Source organism: Brienomyrus brachyistius, chromosome 22 (genome assembly GCF_023856365.1).
Source record: "Brienomyrus brachyistius isolate T26 chromosome 22, BBRACH_0.4, whole genome shotgun sequence".
Taxonomy (NCBI): Eukaryota; Metazoa; Chordata; class Actinopteri; order Osteoglossiformes; family Mormyridae; genus Brienomyrus; species Brienomyrus brachyistius.
This window is the reverse complement of record NC_064554.1, coordinates 9,296,053-9,322,626: the sequence shown is the minus strand read 5'-3', so window position 1 is coordinate 9,322,626 and position 26,574 is coordinate 9,296,053. Positions and strand designations below refer to the sequence as shown.

At 42.9% G+C, this 26,574-nt stretch overlaps 2 protein-coding genes across 6 annotated transcripts in view; one reads left to right on the top strand and one right to left on the bottom strand.

The window, feature by feature from the left end:
- Positions 1-26,574, top strand: part of LOC125717531 (chromobox protein homolog 1) — a 180,009-nt gene that overhangs the window by 34,943 nt on the left and 118,492 nt on the right. The window lies entirely within an intron of this gene.
- Positions 468-26,102, bottom strand: LOC125717521 (dual specificity mitogen-activated protein kinase kinase 6-like). Of its 5 annotated transcripts, XM_048990555.1 has the most exons (13): positions 26,039-26,102; positions 25,760-25,875; positions 19,501-19,567; positions 19,156-19,204; positions 17,422-17,535; positions 16,969-17,196; positions 16,736-16,852; positions 15,690-15,741; positions 15,305-15,432; positions 14,798-14,875; positions 13,157-13,296; positions 10,935-10,980; positions 468-10,644 (listed from the first exon to the last, which is right to left on the bottom strand). In XM_048990555.1, the coding sequence occupies exons 2-13, from the start codon at positions 25,848-25,850 to the stop codon at positions 10,567-10,569; spliced, it is 1,188 nt and encodes a 395-aa protein (XP_048846512.1). In that variant the 5' UTR covers positions 25,851-25,875; positions 26,039-26,102; the 3' UTR covers positions 468-10,566. The 5 variants fall into 5 exon arrangements, with proteins under 5 accessions (XP_048846512.1, XP_048846510.1, XP_048846511.1 ...); XM_048990553.1 differs by having other exon boundaries at positions 19,140-19,204; positions 19,467-19,567; positions 25,760-26,066; XM_048990554.1 differs by having other exon boundaries at positions 16,969-17,088; positions 19,140-19,204; positions 19,467-19,567; positions 25,760-26,064.

Genomic DNA, 26,574 nt, shown 5'->3' with positions numbered 1-26,574 from the left:
TTCTAAATGTGAATGCGCCTGCATGGCAAGATTAATTTAAACAAAGTAACACATTCAATCAACCATATATGGGCATATATCTTCTAAATAACACACGTTGAAACACGTCGAATGTTGCGGAAATGAAAACCGTTAAGGGACATATATTCTTATCTCTTTAATCCAGTTTGTAATATATTTTGCACTATATGCTTGTATTGGTATGGTTGTAACTGTATTTTGCTTAACAGTGAACCATCCATGGACCCCACATGTAATGTGGTTTTCGTGTACATATTTATGGTGAAGTTTATGTGATATACTGTGAAAAGTAAAACATTGCCAATATTAAATACAGTAATAATAAAATACTGTGCATTAGAAAGTACTGGACAGTACTGTACTCTCTTGAATGAAAGGAATTCTGACACTTTAGCCTAATTCTCAAAAAACAATATATTAATGAAAAAACATTGTCTATCAAGGGATAACAGAGGAAAGAAAATGATTTTATTATACCCCTCAAAGGACGAAGGAACAATGAAAAACATAGGCTGTCACACAATTTACAATAAAAAATATTGTACATAACCTGTAATGAGTAGACATGTAACGATGAATCGCAAATCGGTTAAAAATCCATGTAAATGAATGACAATTTAAAACATTTGATGAATCACTGAATCATTGAAAATGAATCACTACTTTAGGGGTACTTCACGGTACTTAACGGAAATACTTCTTGTAATATTACATTTTGTATTCTCGTCGATGTCGCACGTTTTTGGTTCTGACAGAACAAGAGATGGCGAATCTGAAATTGAGGACACACCCCCCAATCTTAAATCGGCGGTGTGGCAGCATTTTATTTTTCCAGTAATCACAAACGAAAATGGCGAGAAAAGCGCAGACAAGGCCATTTTTAAAATTTATTTTGATTTGGGATTTTTTTAAACAGTATTTTATTCAATTTCAGTTGCACTATTGGATTGGAAAAGCCCTTTATTGCTGATGCAATATACCATGGCACCAGTCACAAGTACCGGTGAAGAGCAGGCCATCAACCGACCTTACATATACACAGACATCACAGTAGGGGGAAGACCGGTCGGGAGACAGGGGAAGTGAGAAGAATAGAAACAGGATAACATGGTGGGAGAGGAGGAGAATAAAAAAACACCCCCCAGATTGCACTCCAGTAGGGAGTACATTGTGGGAACCGAAAAAAACACCTCAGCAACATAAGCACATGGGCACTACACCTTACATAAAAATGACACGACTTGCAACGGGTAGCGGAAAGGGGGTGTGGAGGTGACCCAGCAGAGACAGACAGCCATCCGGTCCTGCTGCCATAGAGGCGCTGGTCACAGACCCGCCTGTTCACGCTGGGGGTATGAAGCGGCGGAGGCGTGGGATGGGGGGAGGGTAAGTCCTTGGGATTGGGGGAGAGGAATGCAAGAGAGTCTCACTGCCTTGTTCTTCTGGGGGAGTTGTTAGTTCAACAGCGGCCTTGGCCAAGGCCAGTGCTGATTGGGGGAGCCAAAACCTGATAGGATAGGGTTGTTTGGGTTTCCATGCGAGGAGCTGAAATTTCCAGCTCCTCTAATGTCCACGCTGATCTCCGCCATCCAATAATTTTTGCAAAGCTGTTAGCTTCTCCATGATGTTATCCAGTTTGCGATCCATTTGCACAGTCTGCACAGTCTGAGTGCTAACAGCTCTGCCCACTCCATCAATCATTCCGGCCAGCCTAGTGGGGCTTTGAGAGGCTGTCACCGTCTTCTTCAATCTTTGATAAACCAGGGCAATGCCTAAGCCAATCAGCATAATACCTGTAATCATGGTTCCGAATAGGTAGATGTCTTCAATGTCCTCCACGGAAAGAGCTGCCAGGCACACGACCCTCCACCGCTCCCATCCGTCCATCGTGTAGCCAGCTGCGTACGTTCCTGCAGGACAGTCAGGTTCCCCCGACCCTAGGCTTCTCGTCGAGGCGTTGAGAGACCAGCTGATCAAATCCATAATTTTTCGTGGTTTGGAGAGCAGGGCTGAGAGAGTCTCTTCACAGACACAGTATAAGACAGTAGACTAGACGAGACGAGAGGAGCGAAGCAGGGAAGATAAGGGGAGGGAGAGGGTAAGAAGTGCGACCGCCTCCGTTCTTTATTAAGAAGAGGACACGTTTTGCACAGTTTAGAAAGATAAAGGAATATTTTTGAATAAATTTATCTGCAGTTCATTGTTAAAAATCGTCAGAAAATCGTATCGTGAATTCAAAATCGTGAATCGTGAGTTGAGTGTATCATTACATCCCTAGTAATGAGAAAAATTAATTTGATGAAAAAATTGTTGTAGGTACTCAGCGGTTTATGGTCTGTACTCACTCGGCAGGGGGTTTTAAACACGGAAAGGGGGTCCCAATGTCGAAGACATAAAGACATTTGATCGTATTCTGTCAGACAGAAACCTGTGACAGGACGTAACCACAAGAATCTGAGCAGTGCACCATGCAAAGTGCTCACATAAAAATCCAGCGACAGCAATCATACTTAAGGAGTTATTGTATGATCACATAAATCTTCTGTAAATCCTTCCCCCACCAGTCATGAGGTTAGACAACCACAGGTAAATGTGTAAATTTTTAATAAAAACAACCTCCCCAAGCAATAACTATACAGTACAATATAAGATATTCCCAAGTAAATACTTATGCCATCTATACTGCATTTTACAGCTTGCCCCTCAATTTTCATTATCTAACATGTCACTCAGGTTTAAAACACAAATTCTTAATTCAATAATTTGATAATAAGTCGTTCACAATAATTTAGCATGCACACAGCATTGTCAGACATCTATCAAATAACACATAACAGTAATGGTTTAATAGAGTATGACCCATCCAGAAAGGCATTATTCGATAGCTGCTGCAAAGAATGTTACAGAGCGCCAGGCAGGATATGAATGAAGGTCAGGGCTAGCATGCATGCTGATGGTGAAGCTCCTCCAACATCCATTTCCCAGTGACAGTTCCAGGCTCCTCTGAGGCTCAGGGGGGTCATCTCAGATGGGACTGATACTACACCCTTTGGCCTGGCTCCTATGGGTCCCATTTGTGATCCAGTGCAGGCATTGTGTAACCCCAGCCAGGGTAAATTTACACAGGCCCAGGGTGCACCTTCATGTGAGCGAGAGGGCCCGCTCACACACTCGACTATGCATGGCCCATCTCACAAATCTCTACTTACAGTCTTTGTTGCCTCTTGTTGCAGTCTGTGCAGTTCATAACTCCAGCAAGGGTGTGTTGAAGGCAGGGAACGCAGATGAAGGCCCAGGTGTGAGTGCAGGAATGGGCCCAGGTGTAGTGGAGGCTGATGAGTGAGGGTGACCAAAGACTGATTGAAGAAGAACCAGTGAAATGCCCTGATCGTTCAGTGAGAGACCCGGAGAGGCAGCCATCCACCTCCACCAACGGTGAGGGATATTCAAACAAAGAAGAGCATTCATGCACTGAAATACTGAGGAATCTCCTTTCATTTAAGGAAGATTCACTTCCCTTACATCATTTACAATCATTATCACAAACTATGAATTATCTTTCCCGCAGAACAGAGGTCCCTCCGACCACCTGGCTTGTCTGAACAGCAGATGCCAGCCAGTAAGAGGGTACATAGCCATCGCAAGCTCACTCGCTCGCTCACTTTCACTGTAGATCCAGCTGCCAACTGCCATGGAGCATCAGGCCAGACACCTGGCACAGCTCACTCTGAAGGTGCCCTGTAACCCAATCCGAGTGGCCAAGGTGACAGCCCTATCCAGAGAAGTGGCCCACTTTGCATTGAGTGAGGAATGTGTGAGGGATCAACCACTGTTGCCAGGGGGCCACACCTGGCACTTTGCCCCAGGCACCGATGCCACTGAGTGGGGCAGCAGGGAATCTCACAGCAGAAAATTACTGGACATATTTTAGGATGGTACTTCATTGATCAAAACCATTCAATACCAGCTGCCCGCTTCCACAGTACACAGTGATTAGCAGAAACTGTATTGACTAAGTCAGGGAAGTTTCTAGTTATCGAAAAGTTCAGGGACTTGGTTAAGTTTACCTGAGGCTTGACCTTTTTTTTGAAGTAAGGAAAATTGCCATCGGGGCTAAAATGCTTGGGGTTATAGCCCTGAGTGATCGGACCTAACGACGCCCATGGACAAACCACACATCTATCCTTAGAAGTATGTAAATCTAGTCGTCGAACCCAGGTGACTCTCCTTTATATCTGGTTAAACATAACATGCAAAGACTACCTGAAACGACAACTGATCACTGTGTAGGTTGGATACTTTACCTATAACCTGTAAAATATAAAAACAATTCAGCCGGCTAAGGTGTACTGACTTTTAGTTCCACCTGATGGAACTGTGAGGTGGGATTTCATTGATTCCAGATGGACATCAGGATGCTACTGCGGCTCTCACAGGAAAAACACACAGGCGTGGAAAATTGGGCGGATAAAATATAAATGTTCAAATAAAATGTACAGACATGAATAAATATACAGATAAAAAAACAGACGAATCTTAATGAACAAAATGTATATATGCAGATAAATAAAATGAATTCAAACATACCGTTGCCATTTCGGAGAGTGTTGACTGGACAATTTTTGGCTGGAATACAAAATATACCCGACAGCCTACCCCCAATCTTGAAATATTAAGAACCTTGATGCAAAGGCTATAATGAGCTGACAGGCATCCAAATTTGGCCACCTTCCCTTCCCTGGTTCTCCCAAGTGCTTGACAGACTTAAGCATACAACCAAATATGAGGGATCCTGGCTGGTTTTGCTTGGAGGATGCAGACTCCCCCTCTGTTGTATTCTAGACCTTGGTCCCACGACTCAGGATGATGTAATCACATGACCATACAGTTTATTATGAAGTTTAAAAAGATGCTGGCATCCCCTCTGGATAAAATTAAACCAGACTTCACTGGCCGTCATAATCACTGGCTATCTAACTCTGGAATATCTGGCTATCAAAAGAAGGACCTATGAAAATACTCAGGAGACAGGGGCTTGTACACCAAGTGACATCACAACTAAAACCTATTTATGAAACTGGAGGAAGACATTACTGCAACTTTCATCTTCGAGGAACCACGTAGACAGCACAATCTAGTCTTATTTTTAGAACATGCAAACAAAAACAGTTTCTGGTAAACAGGAACTCGCAACCTCCACCTTTCTAGTGCCAGAGTGCCTTAGCTATTGATCGGTCACCGATTTATAGTATACAACCGAATGCTGGTAGCTTGAATGGGGACAGACATCAGCCTCTGCCTTAGCTTGCATTATTCCCACTCCATACACAACGGGTAGAGCATCGTTTTACTGTCAGCTGCCCTGTGTAGTGACACCGGACCACCTACCCCATTCCAAACACACATTATTCGCGGGACCCAAAGCCACCATTGGGTCTTGCATTAGTATTACTACGCAGCACAAAGTAAAACATGTATCATCAGCACAAATGCCATCTTTACCCACATGCTTGGCCAATTATTTAAAGCTTCCCTTAAAGGACGCCATCATTTTTAGTGGAACAAAACTGAGCTGCTGGAATTCAATGAATTTCTTCATTTATTTATTTTTGCTTTTTAAGGGTTAGGTGGGCGCCAATGAGTTGGGACCCCGTCCTGGCACATTTCCTGTGCCCAGTGCCTCCAGGATAGGTTTCAGATGCCCCCACCCCCCCCCCCCCAACCCAGAATATCAGAAAAGGCAACAGGAAATGGATGGACGAACGGGTTACGCGCATTTGCGATATATTACAACGAATAAACAAAAGATGAAAGCTGACCTAATCGTATTATACAAAATCAACAATCCATCAAAAAGGCACGACTATACTGCTCGGACTATCTACAGTGTTCTCAAAAAGCCGGGAGATACGCTCGTAGCCAATGAACCTTATTCCCCATTAACCGCAGTACTGCTGCGTATGATCGTGCGTGACAGATCAGCTACCAATGAAACAGGCCATATGTTTTACCAGGTATGGTGTCCTCTATGACAGATCCTTAGTAACCAGCAGCTTGATAAGCCACAAAGAGAAACATTCACTCGCACTAACAAACACCATCTCGGCACACCTCCATGGACACTGGCCACGTGCCACAAGCTAGCATTTCACACCATTTAGGGGTTTTTTGGAAGCCGACCACTGCAAAATGAAAACAGGTCTATAAGCAGAGATGTGGGGAGGGGCTTTAAGTAAATACCCCATCCACTGGAGGTCCTTCGAAGCAGTAGTAGGTATTTCAAAGTACCAAACTTCGGTTTCCATAGGGTGTGGTTATCATGTTTACTCGCAGCCAAATGGTTCACAGTTTGAAACATGCTTGTATTTCCACTCCCTATCCCAGCTATAAAATAAAGAGGTGTTTTTTTTAAATTACACATATGCCATCCCACCACCCCTAATGTTAATTTCCTTGATATTCTATAATATTCTGCTTTTCAGTTTTTTTAAACGCACTTTTTAATTAGATTGCACTGTGTCCTGTTTTTGCACCTTGTCTGTCTTGCACTACGATGTTTGTGCTCTTTGTTCTTGCTGCTGTATGTATAAGTTCATCAGTTTAATTCTAATATCTATATTACCTATTTAACTAATTAAAAAACTAAATAAAAAAACTGAAATGGAAAAACACACCAAATGAAGAAAGTCATTCAAGCTTTTATCAGCCGTGTTGCGTCTTAATTCATATTTATGTTGTATTAAAAGATAGAAACATGATGAAAGTAACCATTCCCCAACACAGCAAATACAAACAATGACATTCAGCTGAAACCTTCAATAATGCTGCAATATGAATAGTGAGAAAAATAACACTGCAAATCAACTCATACAAATCAAACTGTAATTGAATCAAATTTAAACTACATTTGCAATGCCGTGTCCAACAGTACAGTACAGAACATAATTTCAAATAACTTAAATTCAGTGTTTAATATACCGGCAGCCATCATAGACATCACTTTGCAGTTGTAGCATAAAGAACAGTGTTATTCGGTTTTTGCTGTATATTAAGATTATACTGGAGGCGTCTGCATACAGCTATCTTCACAGATGGGTTAAAAAAAAAAAAGACTGACTGATGTTCATTTTCACATTGGTTTCACACTACAGGTTGCGCATTAAGCTTTGGTGCAAAGCTGTGTAGGACCCAGGACTGACTTGCTCCAAATAAGGTACTGAGGGAAGAAAAAAAAAAAAAAAAACACCTCAGCATTATCATTGACTTCAATTGTCATAGGATCCTTGCTCCGCCCCCAAAATCCCACATCACAGGAGAGTTCTGTGTAGCTCCAGGTACGTAAACCTGCCATCTTCAGTGACCAGATCAACAGAAGTCAAACACTGGGGTGAAAATTTGAGGCATAAGACTCCGCAATACGGAATACGGAGAAGGTCAGATCTAATTCTGGGAGGTGTCATGTGGAAACCTATCAGCAAGGCACTGAAGAGAAAGGAGGGAGTTGCAGATAAAAGAGGAAAGACAGGGAGATATTACAAGGCCCTTTAAATAGGCAAAGCCCCGGAACAGAAGGTTCCATCTAGAAACATTTCTCATAACCCTGCGAAGAAATGCTCTGGACACAGAATGACACTCATAGCAAGGTGGCTGTGATTTGCAAAGTAACATCAACAGTGCAAGAATATTAGTTCGTTCATAGTACCTAGAAGTTCAGTGTTAAGTAGATCACCGTCCTGAAGACCTCATCCAGAGCACATATGGTCCATAAGCCAACTATCAGTTTGTAACAAGTGAAACTGAGGCAAGGTGGCAGTACAGGCAGTCCTGCTGCAAGGCTCTCACCAAACAGGTCGTGTCCCACTGCCACCCCCCAAGCCTAAAGGAAATAGACCACATACTTAAAAATAACAGCTTCTCCGAAATACAACTCAACGTCAAAAATACTCATTGTTATGCGGCTAACATTCAGAGAGCAGCCACAGAAATTAACAAGGGCTCCAATAGGAAGTACATTTTTTATGCTTACATACTCCTGCACCCTTAACGGGCCCTCCAGGAGGAAGTCTGAAATAACATGGTCAAGCTGACCTGTTGAACAAGACAGGGAGCCCACGGCACGGACACGGGTTCGAGGTCCCAAAGGTTTCTCTCAGAAACTGGGGCAGCGCACTTTTTGTAAAGGACAAGAGGAAATCAGGCGTGAGGCGATTTATAATTTTCATGTCTAAACATCAGAGCCATGCAGCAATTTTGTTGGCCATGGGTGAGCGGCTGTGGAACTTTTTACCAGTGTATGTACTGGCTGTTACCAGTGTATTCACCTGCATTTGCTGTGCACCTTTAAATATCTTTGATATTCACAAGGGGATAAAGTCATAGACAGTCACGCACAGAAAGTATTTGTGACGGACCTTTAACAAATAAGCTTCAGGGATAGAAATTCAGCCAAGTTCATTTGAATTTGTTCTGCGAACCGTTACATCTCATATTGCGGTCGCACCAATACGATATTACTCAAATATCTTCACTTCCGGCATCCATGCGGAGCAGCTTAATCTGTGGCTGAATGGCAGAAGTTCACAGTCACGCTGTGTCTCTTTACTTTTCACACAGCGCCCCCTGGCAGTGTGGGAGGTCAATTTGAGACACACAGACGCACGTAAGCAGAATTGCCCACATTAAAGTTCTCAACTACTCAGATTGATGAATGCAAGGACTGGAAGAGCAAGCATGCTTCCCTATGGCTTGGGGGTAGAAAGACAGAGGTATATGTAATAGAGATGCAGCAAGGTTTTTTCCTATGAGAGTAAAAATGTTTTAGCAAAACTTCAACCCCCTGCACTATAATGCTCGTATAGTAGGAAGGTATAAAAAAGCCTGATCTTAATCTAGCTTAGCAGCAATGTAAGAATTGTATGCAAATAACATGCGATGTTGGTATTAATAATTTTTCCCTGCATCTATTACTGCATCTATTACTACTTGGAAGAGCATTGCACTGTTCAGTTTTATTTTGATATTTGTAAGCTATGGACTTTAAGATAAGTAAAAAAAGAGAAAAAGGTCAATTATCCGGTGAATTAAAACATATTGGAAAATTATTTAAGTAACTGACATATGTTTTGTTATTTAAATCTGTTGCACCTGCTCTTGTTTGGTAAAGTGAAATGTGTCGGATAAAGTTGAGTGTACAGCAGCTCCTTTTCAGTTAATTGTTATTTCTATCTCTTGTTTCCAGACTTGTTTTAGTTGCAGTTAGGACTTAAAGTTTAACAATTCATTTTATTATGAAAATAAAACTTTGTATTGAAGAAGTGTTGACTTTTGTTTGTACGTGATGCCAATTGTAGTTCCTAGAAAGAAAATCGCGATCAGCAGGTCACACTTGCAAAAACATCAGAAATCGGCCAAGGAAATTGCAATCAGTGCATCTCTAGTATGTGATCAGCATGCGGACTGAGGTGCAGTCGTGTCATTTCAGGCTCTGTGGATGATCCACAAGTTGCACGAGTTCCTTCTGCATCCCATTCATGGACCAGCCCTTTTGGCATCTCACGTGGCATGTGTGCAGATGGCTGCCTGAATCCTCTCTGCTCTGCTCTGACTTGCTCTGTCCAAACAGATGCTTATCCGAACATCATTTCCGTGTTGGGAATCAGTGCCATCACATGACTCTGCCCATATATGGACAAATTATAAAGCAACGATAAGCATACATGCACTAGCGTTTATGCTTTTTCTCAGGAGGATATATATTCATCAACCCACATTCAACTGTGGCTTATCCAGGACAGGGTTATGGTGAGGTGGAACTTACCATAGGAAAAAGAGTATGCAGGGGAGTGGAGACCCTGCATGGGACACAGGGAATCCACACACACACACATAGCAGATCATTTAGACACAGCAATTCGCTTAATGGTGGAAATCCATGGAAACATGGGGAGAACATGCAAAGCCTTTACACACAACCCAGGGTAAGAATCAAACCCCAGCTACTCCAGTATGAGGCTACCCACTGCGCGTCACTGTGCCTCACTACGCCTCACTCGTGATATTTTAAGTGTTAATCTTCTTTGCATGAAGTAGGTCTGATTACTGATCCATTTAGTGGTTTGGTGGCAAACTCACTGCATGAAGGCCAACTGAAACTGGAATTACTAATAGAGGGTAAAAATCCAACCAGGCTGGGCGACAGGGTTGTCATAGTAGCATCTAGTTTCCAGAAAGGAAGCCTCCATCCCTTCTGTAAGCCCTCCATCTTGTTCATGGCAATACAGGAACTCTGAATACCAAGCAGCGAGTGAAGAGCAGGTGTCCAAAGAAGTATTACCCCACTAATCCTGCAAAACTCCCAAGTGATTGCTAACTGGTGGATTGGCCCAATATTTCAAAGGTCACATGGGCAATGCCTGGCAACCAGAATGAATACTGGTGAGTTGGCATAGTGCCCAATCCCTCCGAAGTTATTTGGGCAGTGCTCGAGGGCCCAGGTGTATCGGCGCATTGGCACAGGGTCCCATGGGCAGTCGGGGACTGTCACTTTCAGTTACCAAGAACAACCTTGACGAAGCTGGATACATCTGTCTCTTTTGAGTCGTGAAGTGTGAAAAATGGATGTTGCTGCAATGGGACAAGAAAGTAGCAGTTAGATTTAGGACACAAATGTTGCATCGTGACAAACCAGCATCAGTGAAACAGTTTTACAGTCAAATCCTCAGCATTCAAATGTAAACGGCTATAAAAAAAGAGAACACGTCTACCCTCTAGTGACCATTTAAGAGATGCATCTGATCTGATCCACAGGTTCAGATGTTGTTATGCATTGAATTACTTAGACACGCGGATTAAGATTACATTTCTCAGGAACAAATGGGAGTTTATCCAAGTTCAGATCTGTGTTCCAAACTCACCATGAGCTCAGTGTACGCTGGCCTCTCTTTTGAGCTCTTCTTCAAACTGAAATGGGGAAAAAGACTCAGATGAGACATGAGAAAAGACCAGGCGAACAGAGCATCAATGTAGGTTCAAGAGCATCAGAGCAGCTGAAAATTGCATGGACTTGCTTCTGGAAATATGGGTAAATCCTAGACTACAAGTCATTACCTCCACTGCTACTGCTCTCTGTTATATGCTGGACAGGTAACAATGACTGTTGTGGTGCATTTCCACTGGCATACAGGAACCATGCCGGACCCAACTCATACTGTGAAGACAGACGTGCTACAGCACTGTTCCACCCGGCTTCGGTTTTCCACTGCAGAATGGTCGGCGCGGTAACGGTTTTGCCAGGTTTGGAGAGCGACAGTGACGTAAAACCAGTGAATCATGATTTAACAGTGCGAATTTCCACCAACACGTCTGCGAGAGTCACCTGATATGTTAACGTAAAGGCTATCAGAATTAGTATTCGCTTGCGTAAATCCGTATTACGGCTCGGTTCAGCCATGCTTTTCGCCTTGTTAGTGAGCGTGGTTAGTGAGCGTCAGCATGACTACGGCTCACACCATTTCGCGGGTCCGCTTGTGTACAGCTGGGTTTTTGATGGTAGTGAAAAAGTACCATTAGATATTAAGAGATGGAACAAACAAGTGCTTCCTGGGGACTTGGAGGACTCCTTTATACTGAAAAAGCCTGATTCCCCAGAAGTTCAACTTACATCAACTCAACAAAAATGTGACCCCTAATCACATATACATATGTGACCCAAGGACAGCTGCTTGCATTCGCCAGTGGCATTCTGTTCCCATTAAATCCCTTTGTATATTAGGTGTATTAGTACAGTCAAACCTCCCTTATCCGGACCTCCAACATACGGGCACCTCCCTCTACCGGGAAGCTGTAGGTATGCGCATGCACAAATTAATTTTACACAACCAGCACCAGTCTTGGCTTGGGGCACAACAGAATGAAAGGGAAAGGGGACAAAGGGATACTTTATATGTATTTATTTACACGCCTCGGACATAGAACAAATAAACCCGCTGCAAAAGGACTCAGGAGTAGCTATAGCGAAAACAAGCAAAACCCAGCTTCTGAACGCGACTCAAACCTAACTTACCTAAGCGCAAACAAAAACACGACGACGAATTCTACACCTTACTCCCTATCCAAACAACAGCATACATCATCTCAAAACAAAAACGACAGTCACTCCCTACGCACCTGACACACACACACACACACACACACAGCATATACAGAGATTAAAGTGTCAAAGTCCGAGGGGTGCACGAATATATTAACCAAAAACCGGGGCGAGAGTTCAAAACCAAATAGCAAGTAAACCCAAACGAAAGTACATGCAAGGGCAGAACGAAAATCAGAAATCCAATAAACCAAACAAATCATACACAGTAATATCCAAAGAAAAGCAAGCCAACAACAACCAATAAGTGAGCTCCCAAGACATCTTGGGGTTGGCCTTTCATTTCGGAAGACGGAAGTCACGAATGCCGCATACAGAGAGTTGTGGGCGGAGTCTGCACGTGGAGGCGGGGCAAACGTCGAATGGAGAGCGAGCTATGGTGAGGCTGTGGGCGGAGCTGAATTTACAGCCACACGTAAAACTGTGCAAAATCCATGGCTTCAAAAAGAAGCCTAGTGTCAGGTACCTCCAAAAGAAGCTCGACATTACAGAGATACGAAAAAGAAAATCACAGAGTTGTTTCAGACCATTCTGGAGTGGCTAAGTCTAAATATAGGTAGGCGATATTTAGTAAAGAATATATAGAGTATAGATACAGAGTAAGGAAAAAAAATCATCCAGCTCCCTTTAATCTGGTTAAAAACTGGATGACCACTGCAAGAAAAACATGGGATGATTCGCTAGCGCAGACTGAAATGACACCCTATTATAAGCCTAAATATCATGTAGTTTGTATGTGTACAGATGTACATGTACAACGTACTGTTCATGTATTTCTAAGTTATGGGCATTTCTTACTTACTGGCAGCCCCCATTCTGCCCGGATAAGGGAGGTTTGACTGTATATCAACAAGCATTTTAAATGAAACTGGAAAAAATAATAGAAACTTTAGAAGACGACACTGGTTCCTCCCTTTCGGCATATGCATTTCACAGGCCCCGGGCTGTGGATTCGTCACATCAGCAGAAGCTGAATGAGAGACTCACCACTGAGACGTAAAGTCCACAAACTCAGGGGAAAAGCACTCGGCAGGCAGTTGGGGTGACGGCTCCTCTACCACCTGCTTGAGCTGCTGGAAGGGTGTGCCCCAAGAGTCGTAGGGGAAACGCAGGATGGCTAGCTCGATCTGGGGGGCAAAGATATAGGGGCGTTTCAACACAAATGTCATTCACCAAGTGAAATATACACTCACCGGTCACTTTATTAGGCACACCTGTCCAACTGCTCGTTGACGCAAATTACTGATCAGCCAATCACATGGTGGCAACTCAATGCATTTAGGCATGTTGACATGGTGAAGACGAACCACTGCAGTTCAAACCGAGCTTCAAAATGGGGAAGAAAGGTGATTTAAGTGACTTTGAACGTGGCATGGTTGTTGGTGCCAGACGGGCTGGTCTGAGTATTGCAGAAGCTGCCGATCTTCTGGGATTGTCACGCACAACCATCTCTAGGGTTTACAGAGAATGGTCCGAAAAAGGGAAAACATCCAGTGAGCGGCAGTTCTGTGGGCGAAAATGCCTTGTTGATGCCAGAGGTCAGAGGAGAATGGCCAGAGTGGGTCGAGCTGATAGAAAGGCAAAAGTAACTCAAATAACCACTCGTTACAACCAAGGTATGCAGAAGAGCATCTCCGAACGCACAACACGTCGAACCTTGAGGCAGATGAGCTACAGCAGCAGAAGACCACACGGGGTGCCACTCCTGTCAGCAAAGAACAGGAAACTGAGGCTACAATTTGCACAGGCTCACCGAAATTGGACAATAGAAGATTGGAAAAATGTTGCCTGGTCTGATGAGCCTCGATTTCTGCTGCGACATTCGGATGGTAGGGTCAGAATTTGGCGTCAACAACATGAAAGCATGGATCCACCCTGCCTTGTATCAACGGTTCAGGCTGGTGGTGGTGGTGTAATGGTGTGGGGGACATTTTCTTGGCACACTTTGGGCCCCTTAGTACTAATTGATCATCGTTGCAACGCCATAGCCTACCTGAGTATTGTTGCTGACCATGTCCATCCCTTTATGACCACAGTGTACCATCTTCTGATGGCTACTTCCAGCAGGATAATGCACCATGTCATAAAGCTCGAATCATCTCAGACTGGTTTCTTGAACATGACAATGAGTTCACTGTACTCAAATGGCCTCCACAGTCACCAGATCTCAATCCAATAGAGCACCTTTGGGATGTGGTGGAACGGGAGATTCGCATCATGGATGTGCAGCCGACAAATCTGCAGCAACTGTGTGATGCTATCATGTCAATATGGACCAATATCTCTGAGGAATGTTTCCAGTACCTTGTTGAATCTATGCCACGAAGGATTAAGGCAGTTCTGAAGGCAAAAGGGGGTCCAACCCGGTACTAGCAAGTTGTACCTAATAAAGTGGCCGGTGAGTGTATATTAGCATACAGGCAAACATGCAGAATATTTACGAAGTCCATATTTAATCATATTAGCAGCATACAGACAAGGATAAACAAACAATTGCTGTCTCATCCATGCATTTCATTTTGTAAGGCATGTGGTTGAAATGAGAAATCACTTCTGGTAATGCTCCAATATAACAATGTAACCTTGGATATACAGAGTGTAAAAAAGATACGAGACTAAAATACCCACCATTGTGATGCCTAAACTCCAGATATCAGACTTGACATTGTAGCCCTTTTGGTTCAGCTCTGGGTTAATTCTCTCCGGCTAAAAGAACAGTAACATCATCAGATTACACCCCCATATTCAGTCAGCACCCTCCCCAGAATCAGGGCTCCTGATAATCTCTTCACTGCCCCAAAAATATGTCCCTCCCCCAAGCTCAGTAAACTTACAGAAAGGGCTGGGCAACTCATCAGATTTTAATTTCAATAACAATTTCAGCTTCCAGCGATTATCAAAACAAAACAATCAAGGTAAAACAATAATTATGCCACATTTTCACAATGTTTCTCCCATTTTGTCCATATTTATCTCTCGGTTTATTTATAGAATTCAAGGAAATCCACTGACAAAAGGCATTGTTTAAAAAGTTCAATAAATGCATAATATTTCCAATGTTTTAAATAAGGATCTTAATATTGACCAAAATAATCGTGATTATGATTTCTGTCACAATCAAGCAGCCCTACTCACAGCCATGTACGGCTTGCACCCAGCGTCCATGGTCTTTGCGACAGAGTCTACCAGGTAGCCGCTGATCCCAAAGTCACACATTTTCACTTGGCCCTGAGTGTTGATGAGAATATTGGAAGGTTTCACATCTGGAGAGGGGCATAGACAGAGCTGTCAGGGAAGGCTAACGCCAGACTAGCTGCAAGCAAAAATATATTTTAGACCAAAAGATACCATATGGTCATGAGCATCTTCTATTTGCAAAGAAACCTAAAGCAAACATGGAATAAACAAGCATATAATCACCGTACTGGCCAAGACTCTCTGTTCTAAGCAACATAGATCACTAATAACAGTCTGGCTTTGCAAATGACCACTGGTGAAGAGAGTGCTGGCATTTTCTTACCTCGGTGGATCACAGATAGATTTCGGTGCAGATGTTCCAGTGCCTTTACAATCTAAACATACAACCATGAAATCAGAGGTGGTGGAGCCAATCCATGAGTAATGGCCCCTTCCCCAGTGGTGTGTGATTACATCATCCCTACATAATCTACACATTCACTTTTAAACATATTAAATATAAAAATATAACAGAATGCAATAATGCCATGATCATCTTCCCAGCTGCAAAAAAAAAGTCATAAATAGAAACTTTCAATTTACTGCTAAATTACTACTTTAGCAACAAAGTTATAATCCAAACTCCACCTTTGGTGAACAGACCACAGTGCTGTTCTGGTAAGCAAACATTGAAAGGGAGTACGTCTGTCCTGTTTTGGTAATCAACAGTATGAAAGGTGAATACTGTATGTGCTGTTCTGGTAAGCAAATACATCAAAGGCAAGTATGTCTGTGCTGGTCTGGTAAGCAAGTAGATCAAAGGCGAGAATGTCTGTGCTGCTCTGGTAAGCAAATAGATCAAAGGCAAGTATGTCTGTGCTGTTATGGTAAGCAAATACATCAAAGGTGAGTATGTCTGTGCTGGTCTGGTAAGCAAATAGATCAAAGGCGAGTATGTCTATCCACAGAGTTCTGTCACTGCCCTCTGCCACGTCTTCACTGACACAAAACAAACCCACATTGTACAGTATGCTGGGCCTGTGTCGGGGAGACTGCTGCTCACTTTGATTGATGCTGGACAGTATTTACCAAGAGTTTTTCAAAAAGCAGCAATCAAACACAGATTTAAGGTTAATTAAAATCTGAAATGGCAATACTAACTGTCAAGAATTTTTACGATGGTTCACCGCGAAAGCAGTAATCATCTCATCCCAGAGACATAGCTTCTCATATCAAAGTCAGGGAGAGATGCATCACAGAAGACTCATGTCATTCACCAACCCCATTCAAAATACCTCATTAAATCAGACAGTGGAAGACGTCCACCCTGGGCTTTATTACAAAAAAAGCTTTCAGGCAAACAGCAGCAATAAGTTGGCAACCACTTACAGATACCGTGATCTTGCCCAGGATATCCTCTGGGATGGTCAGGCCCCCGTCAATCACCTGCTTGTAGAACTTGTCCAGAGATGTGTCCATAAGCTCCATGCAGATCCACACATCGCCCTTGTGATGGTTAAAAAATACAATAGGATTCACCTCCACCAAAAGAATGGTTTCAAGGGGACAATTTTTAAGGCATTTTTTAACATGCTGTCAAAAAAGCAGGGCCTTTCATATACCTCTCTGAAGAGTGCTCCGTAGAAAGTGACCGTGAAAAAGCAGTCTACCGTCCTCATGGAGATGTCCAGATCCATCAGCAGGCGCTTCTGTTCCTGCGTGTTCACGGTGGCCCGTATTCTCTGGAAAAAAGGGGCATGCAGGATTGGAGATGCCCCAGTGGTGAGATTGCTGTGAAACTCCCACAGCTTCACTGGTCTGCCAAGATCCCCGCAGACGGCGGTACAGTCCTATATTCGAACGATTCAAGTCAGATTCAACAAAATCAACGAAGATCTACTTTTACAAAGATTGTGTACTACTTTTGTACTTTTTTGTATACACAACTGAATAGTTTTTTTTTTTAATGCCTGTAAAAAATGAAACACCTTGATTATTTTATATAAAGGGCACTTCTAAAACCGCACTGAGGTCTACAGCGGTCTGGGAGGATGCTTCCGCCCACTGCTGCTCACCTTCACAGCCATTATCAGGCCACTGGGAACGTGTCTCATCTTGTCCACTACGCCATAGGCCCCCCGACCCAACTCGCAAATCCACTCCAGGTCATCCGCCTTCACAACAAAGTTCTACTCACAGGCCAAGGTCATGGGTAAAAAATGAAGACTCAGATCAGTTCAAAACCGGCATTAATCTTGAGAACTCACCACTGTGCAACACACACTGTGCTGACTACCATAACCAAAAACACATCTCTATAGACAGTGCCAGTTAAAAGATTTGAATGACCTGCTGTAATATATAATTATCATGGGTTTCAATCCCGTTGGCAATGAATCCCAAGCAAACCTTAACTTAAGCTACTCTAGAAGCTACTCACACCTTCTCCTGGCACTGACATATACACACAGATTACATATGGTTTCCTTATACATACACACTCACACACACACACACCTAATTCTGTAATTCCCTGATCAGGTGGCCAGAGTGTACTATACTGAATGGAAAACTAGGAGCACTTAATTATGAGGGATGAAACAGGTTCCCCCTTGTCACATAACTGATTTAAATTTCTTGCTAATAGGGTTACTCAGACGGTGAACATACTGCAATATTTTTGTCAGCAAAGAATATTGAGTGTCTTTTTGGCAAATGTGAGTAACATACATACATGCATACATACATACAAACCTTTGGCCGGTAGTGTATGTACATCATACATACATACATACATACATACACACACACACACACACACAAACGCACGCACGCACACAGGCCGTGTTCGGTGTGAATTTTTTCGTGTTTTAACTACAGTACATTTAGTGATACAGTCATTTTGGCCCCTAAGAAAGTGAGCAGTGATAGCAGCAAACCAAAGAGGAAAGTAGTGAGAGTAACTGTAGAACTTAAAAAGGAAATTAGAGTGAGACTTGAAGGTGGTGAATGTGTGTCAGCTCTCACTTCGAAGTATGGGATTGTCATTTATTTAATGTTTATTGCTTTTGTATGTGTAATTTCCATCTGTGTTTTAGTTTTATACTGATTGTCAATGCTTTTTCATTATTATTAATAATAATAATAATAATAATAATAATCGATACTTTTATTGTCCCCGTAGGGAAATTGTCTTTACGCCTCCCACAACTTGCTCTTTTTTCATAGAGGAAGTTGTCTGCGAAGGGCTGCCACCCGTAGCAGCACCCAGGGAGCTGGGAGTTAAGGGCCTTGCTCAAGGACCCACGGTCTGAGGCGGGGTTTGAACCTGCGACCTTCGGATTACAGGCACACAGGCTTAGCCCACAGAGCCACACGCTGCTAATCAGGTAGGTGGATAAGTTAGGCAAGCGTTTGGGGGTCTGGAACGGATTAAATTCATTTACATTATTTCTTATGGGGAAATGCGACTTGGACCTCGACCAAATTGCACCTCAACGAGTCTTATGGAATGAATTATGTTCCTGTTCCAAGGAACGACCGACAGACAGACAGTCTGTCAGTCTGTGTATGCCCCCCACCCAACCGGCCCCCTTATTTATTCTGTGTGCTTCTCTCTCCCTTTGCCTTCTTCTGCATTCCTGAAACGCTCCTCTGACTTACTTCTAGAATTGCCTCCTAACACCCTGCCGAAACACACACACACAGACAGACAGACAGAGACAGACAGGACAGATAGACACAGACACAGACACACACAGACACACAAATAGTATAAAAACACATAGCCCACCATTCCCAGCTCGTACCTTGTCCCCAATAGTGACACAGGCTTTAGAATCCAGGTCACGTGGAGGTCTTCGGAAGACGGAGAAAGATTAGACGGGTTATGTCACCTTTCTAAAATTCACATGGAACATTTTTATGGGGGTCATTCTCATCTACTGCAATGGCCGAGGGGCCATATATCCAGCTGCTTCACAGACCATTATTCGGGAGGACAATAGCATCCCACCCGGGAGGAAATCCAAAACCCTGTTTCTATTTCATAAACATGTATGGTGGAAAGTGTGCATCCCTGTATTTTGTTTTACGACAGTGTTTGCAAGCGGTGCATGACCTGTGTGCCCAAAATAGAAGAGAGATTTCCTTACGACGCCGCCAGCGGGGGCTGATCGAACACCTCCTTGGAAATCTTGAGCCTGGGATTCTTCCTCCTGCCTTGGAGGAGGGTGGGAAACCGAATGTTACGGCGGTCATGAACAGAGCCTTTCACATCTTCTGAAGCCTTTAACCAAGCAACATCGGTACACCTGCAGTAGCAAGATGATATCAGAAGGGAGGGTTTCCCATGACATCTACATCTAAATACACACCACTGAATCTCATGAGAGCCTCTGCAAATCCCCATGCCCAATCATGCCAAGAGGGCACATTTCTCAGCATCCCAACTCCTTGCCCAAGATGGCGGTGCATACAGACGCAGCAGCGTCTCTCTGTCCCGACAGTACAGTGTTTACATGTCTGTCTTTGTGTGAATTAGGACTGGGCGATATATCGTGTTTTTATGATACATCGATATATTTTCATGCAAGATATAAACGATATTGTCTCATCATACATCGATATAGTTTGTTGCTTTAAGATTATATTCATAGCGCCGCCACGTCGCCCATTTCTCCTGACCCTGTCCGTCTCTGACAAAACCGTGCCCTGCCCCACCCCTCTACAAACACAACCCACCCCTCCCTACTCACTCACTCACTCACAAGTCCTGCTTGCAGTGACAACACGGAGACAGGCACTGACAAGAAGTAGGCTAGCGAAGAAAAGCTGGGGGGGGGGGGGAGGTATTTCACAAAGCAGGATTTCTTGTTTAGCCGCAGAACCTGTCAGATTTAAGACAGTCTGAGCAACATTTAAGTGGACAATTATATAGTCCATTTAGCCCAGATTACCATAAATCCAACAAGTTATCTGGCTATGCAAGAAATCCCGCGTAGTGAAATACCCCCCTGGTTGGTAAAATAATATATGCCGGTGTTCTAACGTTTCATCCTAACCTGTGGAAACGTCCTGCCTTTGGGTACTGCGCTTGCGCACAATGAAATCAAGCCCCTGTTCTCATGCTTGAAGAACCGCCCACGGATCTATCCTACCTTGCTCTGGAGTTATGGCTTATTTCTGCGTTTTCAATGTTCATACATTTTAAATATTTTATTAAATACATTGATCACACTTTACTGTCAGCATCATACTGATTTACTATTCTGTATGTCGAAATATCGGAAATGTTTTAACAATTAACCTTATAAGGTATTTCAGACTCGCAATGCCTGCTTACATTACATTAGTTTGTGTTTTTTAGACAAGTTACGTATTTATTTTTTGGATAATCCGCTTTCAGTTTCAGCCCATAAAAATGACAACATTTTCGGTAAGGTAGCACAGATCGATAGATATATCTGTCGAAACGACATTTTTGAGCCATTTTTTCATGTACATCTACAGCTGTCTGTAAATAAAAGTGCCCGTGTGACACTGAGGACATTTGGCTCGGACTTGGAACTGTCTATTTGTTATTACTTTATGGGAAAACAATATTGAGTTATATACTGTTTATCGTGGTTCAGCTAAAAATATCGAGGTATGATTTTCGGTCCATATCACTCAACCCTAGTGTGAATCATCGAGTTTGTGTAAAACCTACAGTCATCAATCTGTGAATTGTGTCATGCCATCAATTAGCAACAGAAAGCCCATCCTGATGGATTCCTCATTGTCCCTGGTAACTTCAATCATGCAGACCTTAAATCAGCTTGCAACCCATAAGCTTGCAAAGTAATCCTGGCCCACGGGGTTGTTCTACAAATAAACCAGCCGGCCCATCCTCCACCTGACGACGGTTACGTGTCTTCAGCCAATGTGAAGAGGGTAGTTTCCAGGATTAACATCTGTAAGGTTGCTGGTCCAGACAACATACCTGGTTGTGTACTGAAACTATGCACAGAGGAGCTGAAAGACATCCTCAGAGACAATGTCAACACCTGCCCGAGTCAGGCTATTGTCCCCAAATGCTTTAAAGCCACCAAAATCATATCCATACCAAAGAATACATCTCCATCAAGCTTCAGTGACTACCACCCTATCGCACTGGCCCCCATTATCATGAAATGCTTGGAAAGTCTAGACATGCAACACATTAAATCCATTCTTCCCCTTTCCCTGGATCCCAAATTCCCTGGGTCAGTGACTGACTCAGCTTCTTGCACTGAAACAACATGGCCTTCACCGCTGACAAAGGGACACAAAAGTTCTCTCTCTTCATCTAAGGAAAGTAATTAGTAGGAGTCAGAAATCTAGAGTCAAATCCCCTAACATGCCTGTGCCACTCCTTTGTGGAGCTTTGTGGGTCTGGTCCCTCCCAAGGTTTCTTCCTCTTAGGGAGTTTTTCCTTGCCACCGTTGCCTTTGGCTTACTCACTGGGGGGTCTTTACGTGGCAGAAATGTAAAGCGCATTGAGACAATGTAATGTTGTGATAATGCGCTATATAAATAAAATTGCATTGCATTGCATTGTGCTCTGATGAACTACTGATGAACTATGTATAAATTTAATGTCTGTGACCTTGTCCTGGGTATGAAGTTAAACCGTCTGGGAAAATCTGAGGCTTGGTGGCAGGACTGGCCCTCTAGCCACGTTAAAAACCTCACACGTCTCTGACAAGGTGGACAAGACGACATTCTGCTCTCCGCCCCCCCCCCCCCCCCCCCCACAGGAAGGGCGCACGCATCATGAAGGGAATGAGGGGGAAGCCCTTGGAAGCAGCGATGCCACCAGAAGCTGTACTTTTTTTAGAGGTGCACCGATCCAAGTGGGCACCAATCCATACCTATTACACAGATCAGGTATCAGCCATACGTGACTGATCCACGTCCGACACTTATTTAGTTTTTGAAAGTTTGTAAAAAGTTAGATCCTATTTGTTGTTAAACCAATTTGAACAATCAATCGCACAGCAGCTCTTTCCGTACTCTAGTGTTTTGCCACTCAGTCGGTGTGAGCAGTGACTTCTGCCTGCTGAGATGTCATGCATATACCCTTTGCAGCAAATGCAACTTGCATACGTGCAAAGCAAGCCAACAAATGTCTGCACTCTGGAAGCATTTTTTGCTTGAAACAACAAATAGTAGCGCCGCAATTTGCAATCTTTATAAAAAGTTTTGAGAGATGGAAGAAGCACATAGTGAAAAATCCCTCTAAACAAAGGACATATAATGGATCAGTACAGTATGCATGTATCAGATTGCTTAATTAAAGATTTTTTGACATACATTTTTTTCATTTGTATTTACTAATTTATTAATACATACAGTATAAATTTGCATATTTTCATGTATATAATATTGAAATTTTTAAGCAAAAACAGCTCTTGTATCAGAATCTACATCAATATTGGCAGTTGTGTTTTGGGATCGGATCAGACTTGAAAAAATGTGGATCGGCCGCTAGACTTATTATTCACAACTTTGCTCAGTGGTTGATAGAAGCCCACAAGGTGACACTCCTCTGGTCATGTGTGAAATCATTGCGACCACTGGCACTGACAGGGCTGGCTATGAGGAGTCCATATGCATGTTCCTCAGGTCAGGGGCTGCGGATCGCTGGATCCTGGTTCCAGTGCCCTGAGCCGCATGATTGGGCTCAGTCCTCCAATACTGGTGGTATGGCGAAGATGATTAATCCTGATGGGCAGACACTGGAGGCTCCTACAGATCTGCAGGAGTATCCAGATTGATACCACTCTAAAGATTCAGCTTACGTCCAGCAAGCTATCACCTACTAGGAGAATGAGGCTGGACGTGGCCAGACTGCAATATCAGGCCGTTTCTAATGAGCTTGCACTAGTTTGTGTGACTGCTGGTTCTCACGTGATGTGGGAGACTTCCTGTGACAAGACCCAGAAGGCTGCCGAGGGGTGTGTTGATGTTGCTAAGTGTTACCAGAAGGCCCAGAAATGACAAAGAATCTTAAACCTGAAGCCGCTCTGCCTCAAAGGTGATCCATACACTTTCGGAAAATTCTCCACGTCATGCTTAAGATCAGCAGCCTTAAGATCAGCAGCCTTAAGATCAGCTGCCGTAAAACAGTCTTGACTGTGCAGCACTATTTTTCGCGCCGACCTAACATTATGTAAGTGCTCGAATTTCAACAGGTGTTTTCAACTAGGCAAATAAGTAAATTCACCTGTCAGAATAATAAAATAACAACAGCCGCAGTTGTTGCTTCCACTACACTAAAACAAGCCTCAAAATAGAATCACTGTGTGAATAAAAATACAGCTTACTGGCATGTCCGCCCCGTTAGTGTAGCTGTTTACACTGGGAATGGTCCTCTGCGCAGAATCGGAGGCTGTTGGACATATTTGTAACTTAGGCCTTGTCGACACGTACATGGGTATTTTTAAAGCATAGCTTTTTCTCTGCATTTTGGCCTTTTGTCCACATGCAAACAGTATTTTTTTACGTTAATAAAAACTGAGCTGTTTTAAAAGCCTCATGTAGGTTGAAAGTATTCAAAAACTGCGTTTTCAGTGTTGATGCGTAGCACCGTTATCTACTTTGACGTTAGAGCGAGTGCAGTTCGCTGTTCACATGATCTGTTTTTAGTAGAGCAGACCTGGTAATAAGGTTTCTGATTGGCCAGCATGGCTTTACGGTTAGAGTAATATCGCCACCTGTTGGTTTTGACAGCACATTTTAGCATTTTCATATGGATGGAGATTTTTTTTTTTAACAACAGAGGAGGAATAACACCGATTTTAAAAAATACCATTGTACATATGGCAAGGCCTTAATTCCAGGCAACTGCAGTTTCTCTGTATCTAGTGCATGGTAGCATCAGTGAGCAAGGTCCGAACACAGCAGTTTGATGGTCTCAAACTGGTAGGGAAAAAAACAGGTCCCAAGAAATAGGGTTAACGAGACCTCGATGGAACTGCGCCTCAGAACACAGATATGCGAATCTGCACTGATTGCTGACTTCAGGCTGTCCGGCGTACTCCAACGCTTCCATTACTGTACACGTAGGACACAAAATCATTTTAAAAGTAACAATTAGTAAAAGTGTTCCAGAAAAAATCAGTAAGGAGAATGCCCTGAAAAGATTAGCTTTGGTAATGCAAAGCAAACTAACTGAACTGGAATACTTCCAGGACCTGGCCTGTCAAAAGCGTAAGAGGGGTACCCTTTCAGTATAGCAAAGACTCCAACATGCTATCAGTCAGAGTAATTATCAATCCAAAAGAGGACAGGCTAGGATAATATGACAGACAAGGTGCGATTAGAAAATGGCATGATAATATTACAATACAATGATTAGTCATCAAAACTAAACATTTTCATCTGTTCACTTTCATAAGTCAAAAACGCGTTCATACCTTTCCCATATTTTAGCCATTAAATGCTATTTTGTACAAATTAAGCAATGTACCGCAAATCATAAAGGGTAAGCATTTCGTGCATTCATCTTCCATGGTAAATTTACAAGCGACAGACAATTATTTTATGTATTCATTAAATTTTGCGATGGTCTGCGCAACCATATATACTGGCGTAGACGTGCACCAGTCCGAGTCCCAAAAGATATACTGGAATTATATCCAGTAGACGGCATTTTATTGCAGATTGAGTTCTAGCTTGGAACTGGAATTTGCTTGGAGAGGAATATCCTTTATATTGTCAGTTTGAGAGACAAACCTTCTATCTTTAGCATGTTGCATTTGTGAAGTGTACCTATTTATTACACAACCGGAACAACAGTGTAAGAGCAGACGTCAAATCGAGAAAATATTTTCCATTACGCACGTAGGCAATGAAATAACAATCCACTATCAAGTTGTTGAAACAATTTAAAATTCTGGAAACATCTGTTACACAATATCGTCCAACACCACAGCATGTCATCCATTGTACAAACTTAGGGAGTAAGCAATATTTTCACGTAAATATAATTGAAAGGTAATTCTACAAATGCAAATTGTTTCAGAGATTGAATCAGATACATTTGTGTGTTTTATGACAAATCGAATGAGTACGAATATAACTACTGGCTTTAAAATAGTTTGTGAAAAAATTTACGCTATCTGCCCCGTTTTGCAGGAGTTGACGGCTATGCAAGATGTGGAGAGGGTTAGCGCAATTACCAGTAGGACTGCACGTAATATACAGTCCAACTGTTGCCAACGTGGTCTTAGCAGAAACTCAGCAAAAGGGCAGATCCGTAACAGGAAACACAGCTGCGCGTTCTTGGAGGTGCATTTGCCCAGAAGAAAACGCTGCAATGCACTAGGCGATAAATGCAGTCCAGGCTGCATTACGGTGGTTTTGCACAGACGTTTCCAGAATTCTTACCTCCTTTGGGCACGGACATTTCCCCTTTGCTTGAGTGGGGGGGAGGGGATGCACAAAAGACTTCGCCTTTCTTCTCCCTCCCTCCCTCCATCTGCCTGTTTAGTGAGCAGCTCACTCTGCAACAAAGGTGCAAAATCCAAGTGGTGATCTACATGCAACTGAAGCGTTTTTGCCTTTGGGCTGCAAGTCTCCAAGCGGACGAATCCAGTGTGCATGCATAACAAGCTAGAAGGGGGAAATCTCCAAATACATTGCAAGGAAAAGCTCAGCTGCACTTACATGAAGGGCCAAAGCTGGCAGCTGAAAAGCTCCCAACTTGGATCCGTGGGAGTCTGAATAGACGTTCTTCCTGCATACGAAGCAAAGCATTGTGGTAAATGTAGTTTTTAAACGTAAGCGATTCCAAGCATTGCCACATGCATCGACTTTTTCTTCAGAAATGTTTTTCTCTATATTGTTCTGACCGATGCTGGCTTCTCATCCCCTTTGTAATCAAATTGATATTACGACATTTTCATGGTCACTGCTGTGCATAATAGGAGAACATTTACAAATGTGGTGATTGCCTGTATTGTGATTAACTGCTTCACACCGTTACATTTTTAGCTCCCTGTCCATTCAGTATAAGTTTGTGAGTTATTAATTATGGTTTATTATAACAAAGTAATCAAATTTGTACTTATATAAAAGGAAAGGAAGAATGGGATACCAAACCCTTAAACTGTAAATTTGTCACAAAGCAATTTATCGTTCATGGCTGAGTGTTGGACTGCGGAACAGATCCCTCTGTATGCTTGTTCTGCTGCATACGTACT

Coding starts and splice junctions, on each gene's coding strand:
- LOC125717521 (XM_048990553.1), bottom strand. CDS start 25,974: ATGCACACTGGATTCGTCCGCTTGGAGACTTGCAGCCCAAAGGCAAAA. Junction 17,536..19,139: donor CAAGGTACGAGCTGGGAATG/GTGGGCTATGTG, acceptor GCCTGTGAGTAG/AACTTTGTTGTGAAGGCGGA. Junction 10,981..13,156: donor GTGGACTTTACGTCTCAGTG/GTGAGTCTCTCA, acceptor TCCCCATTTCAG/TTTGAAGAAGAGCTCAAAAG.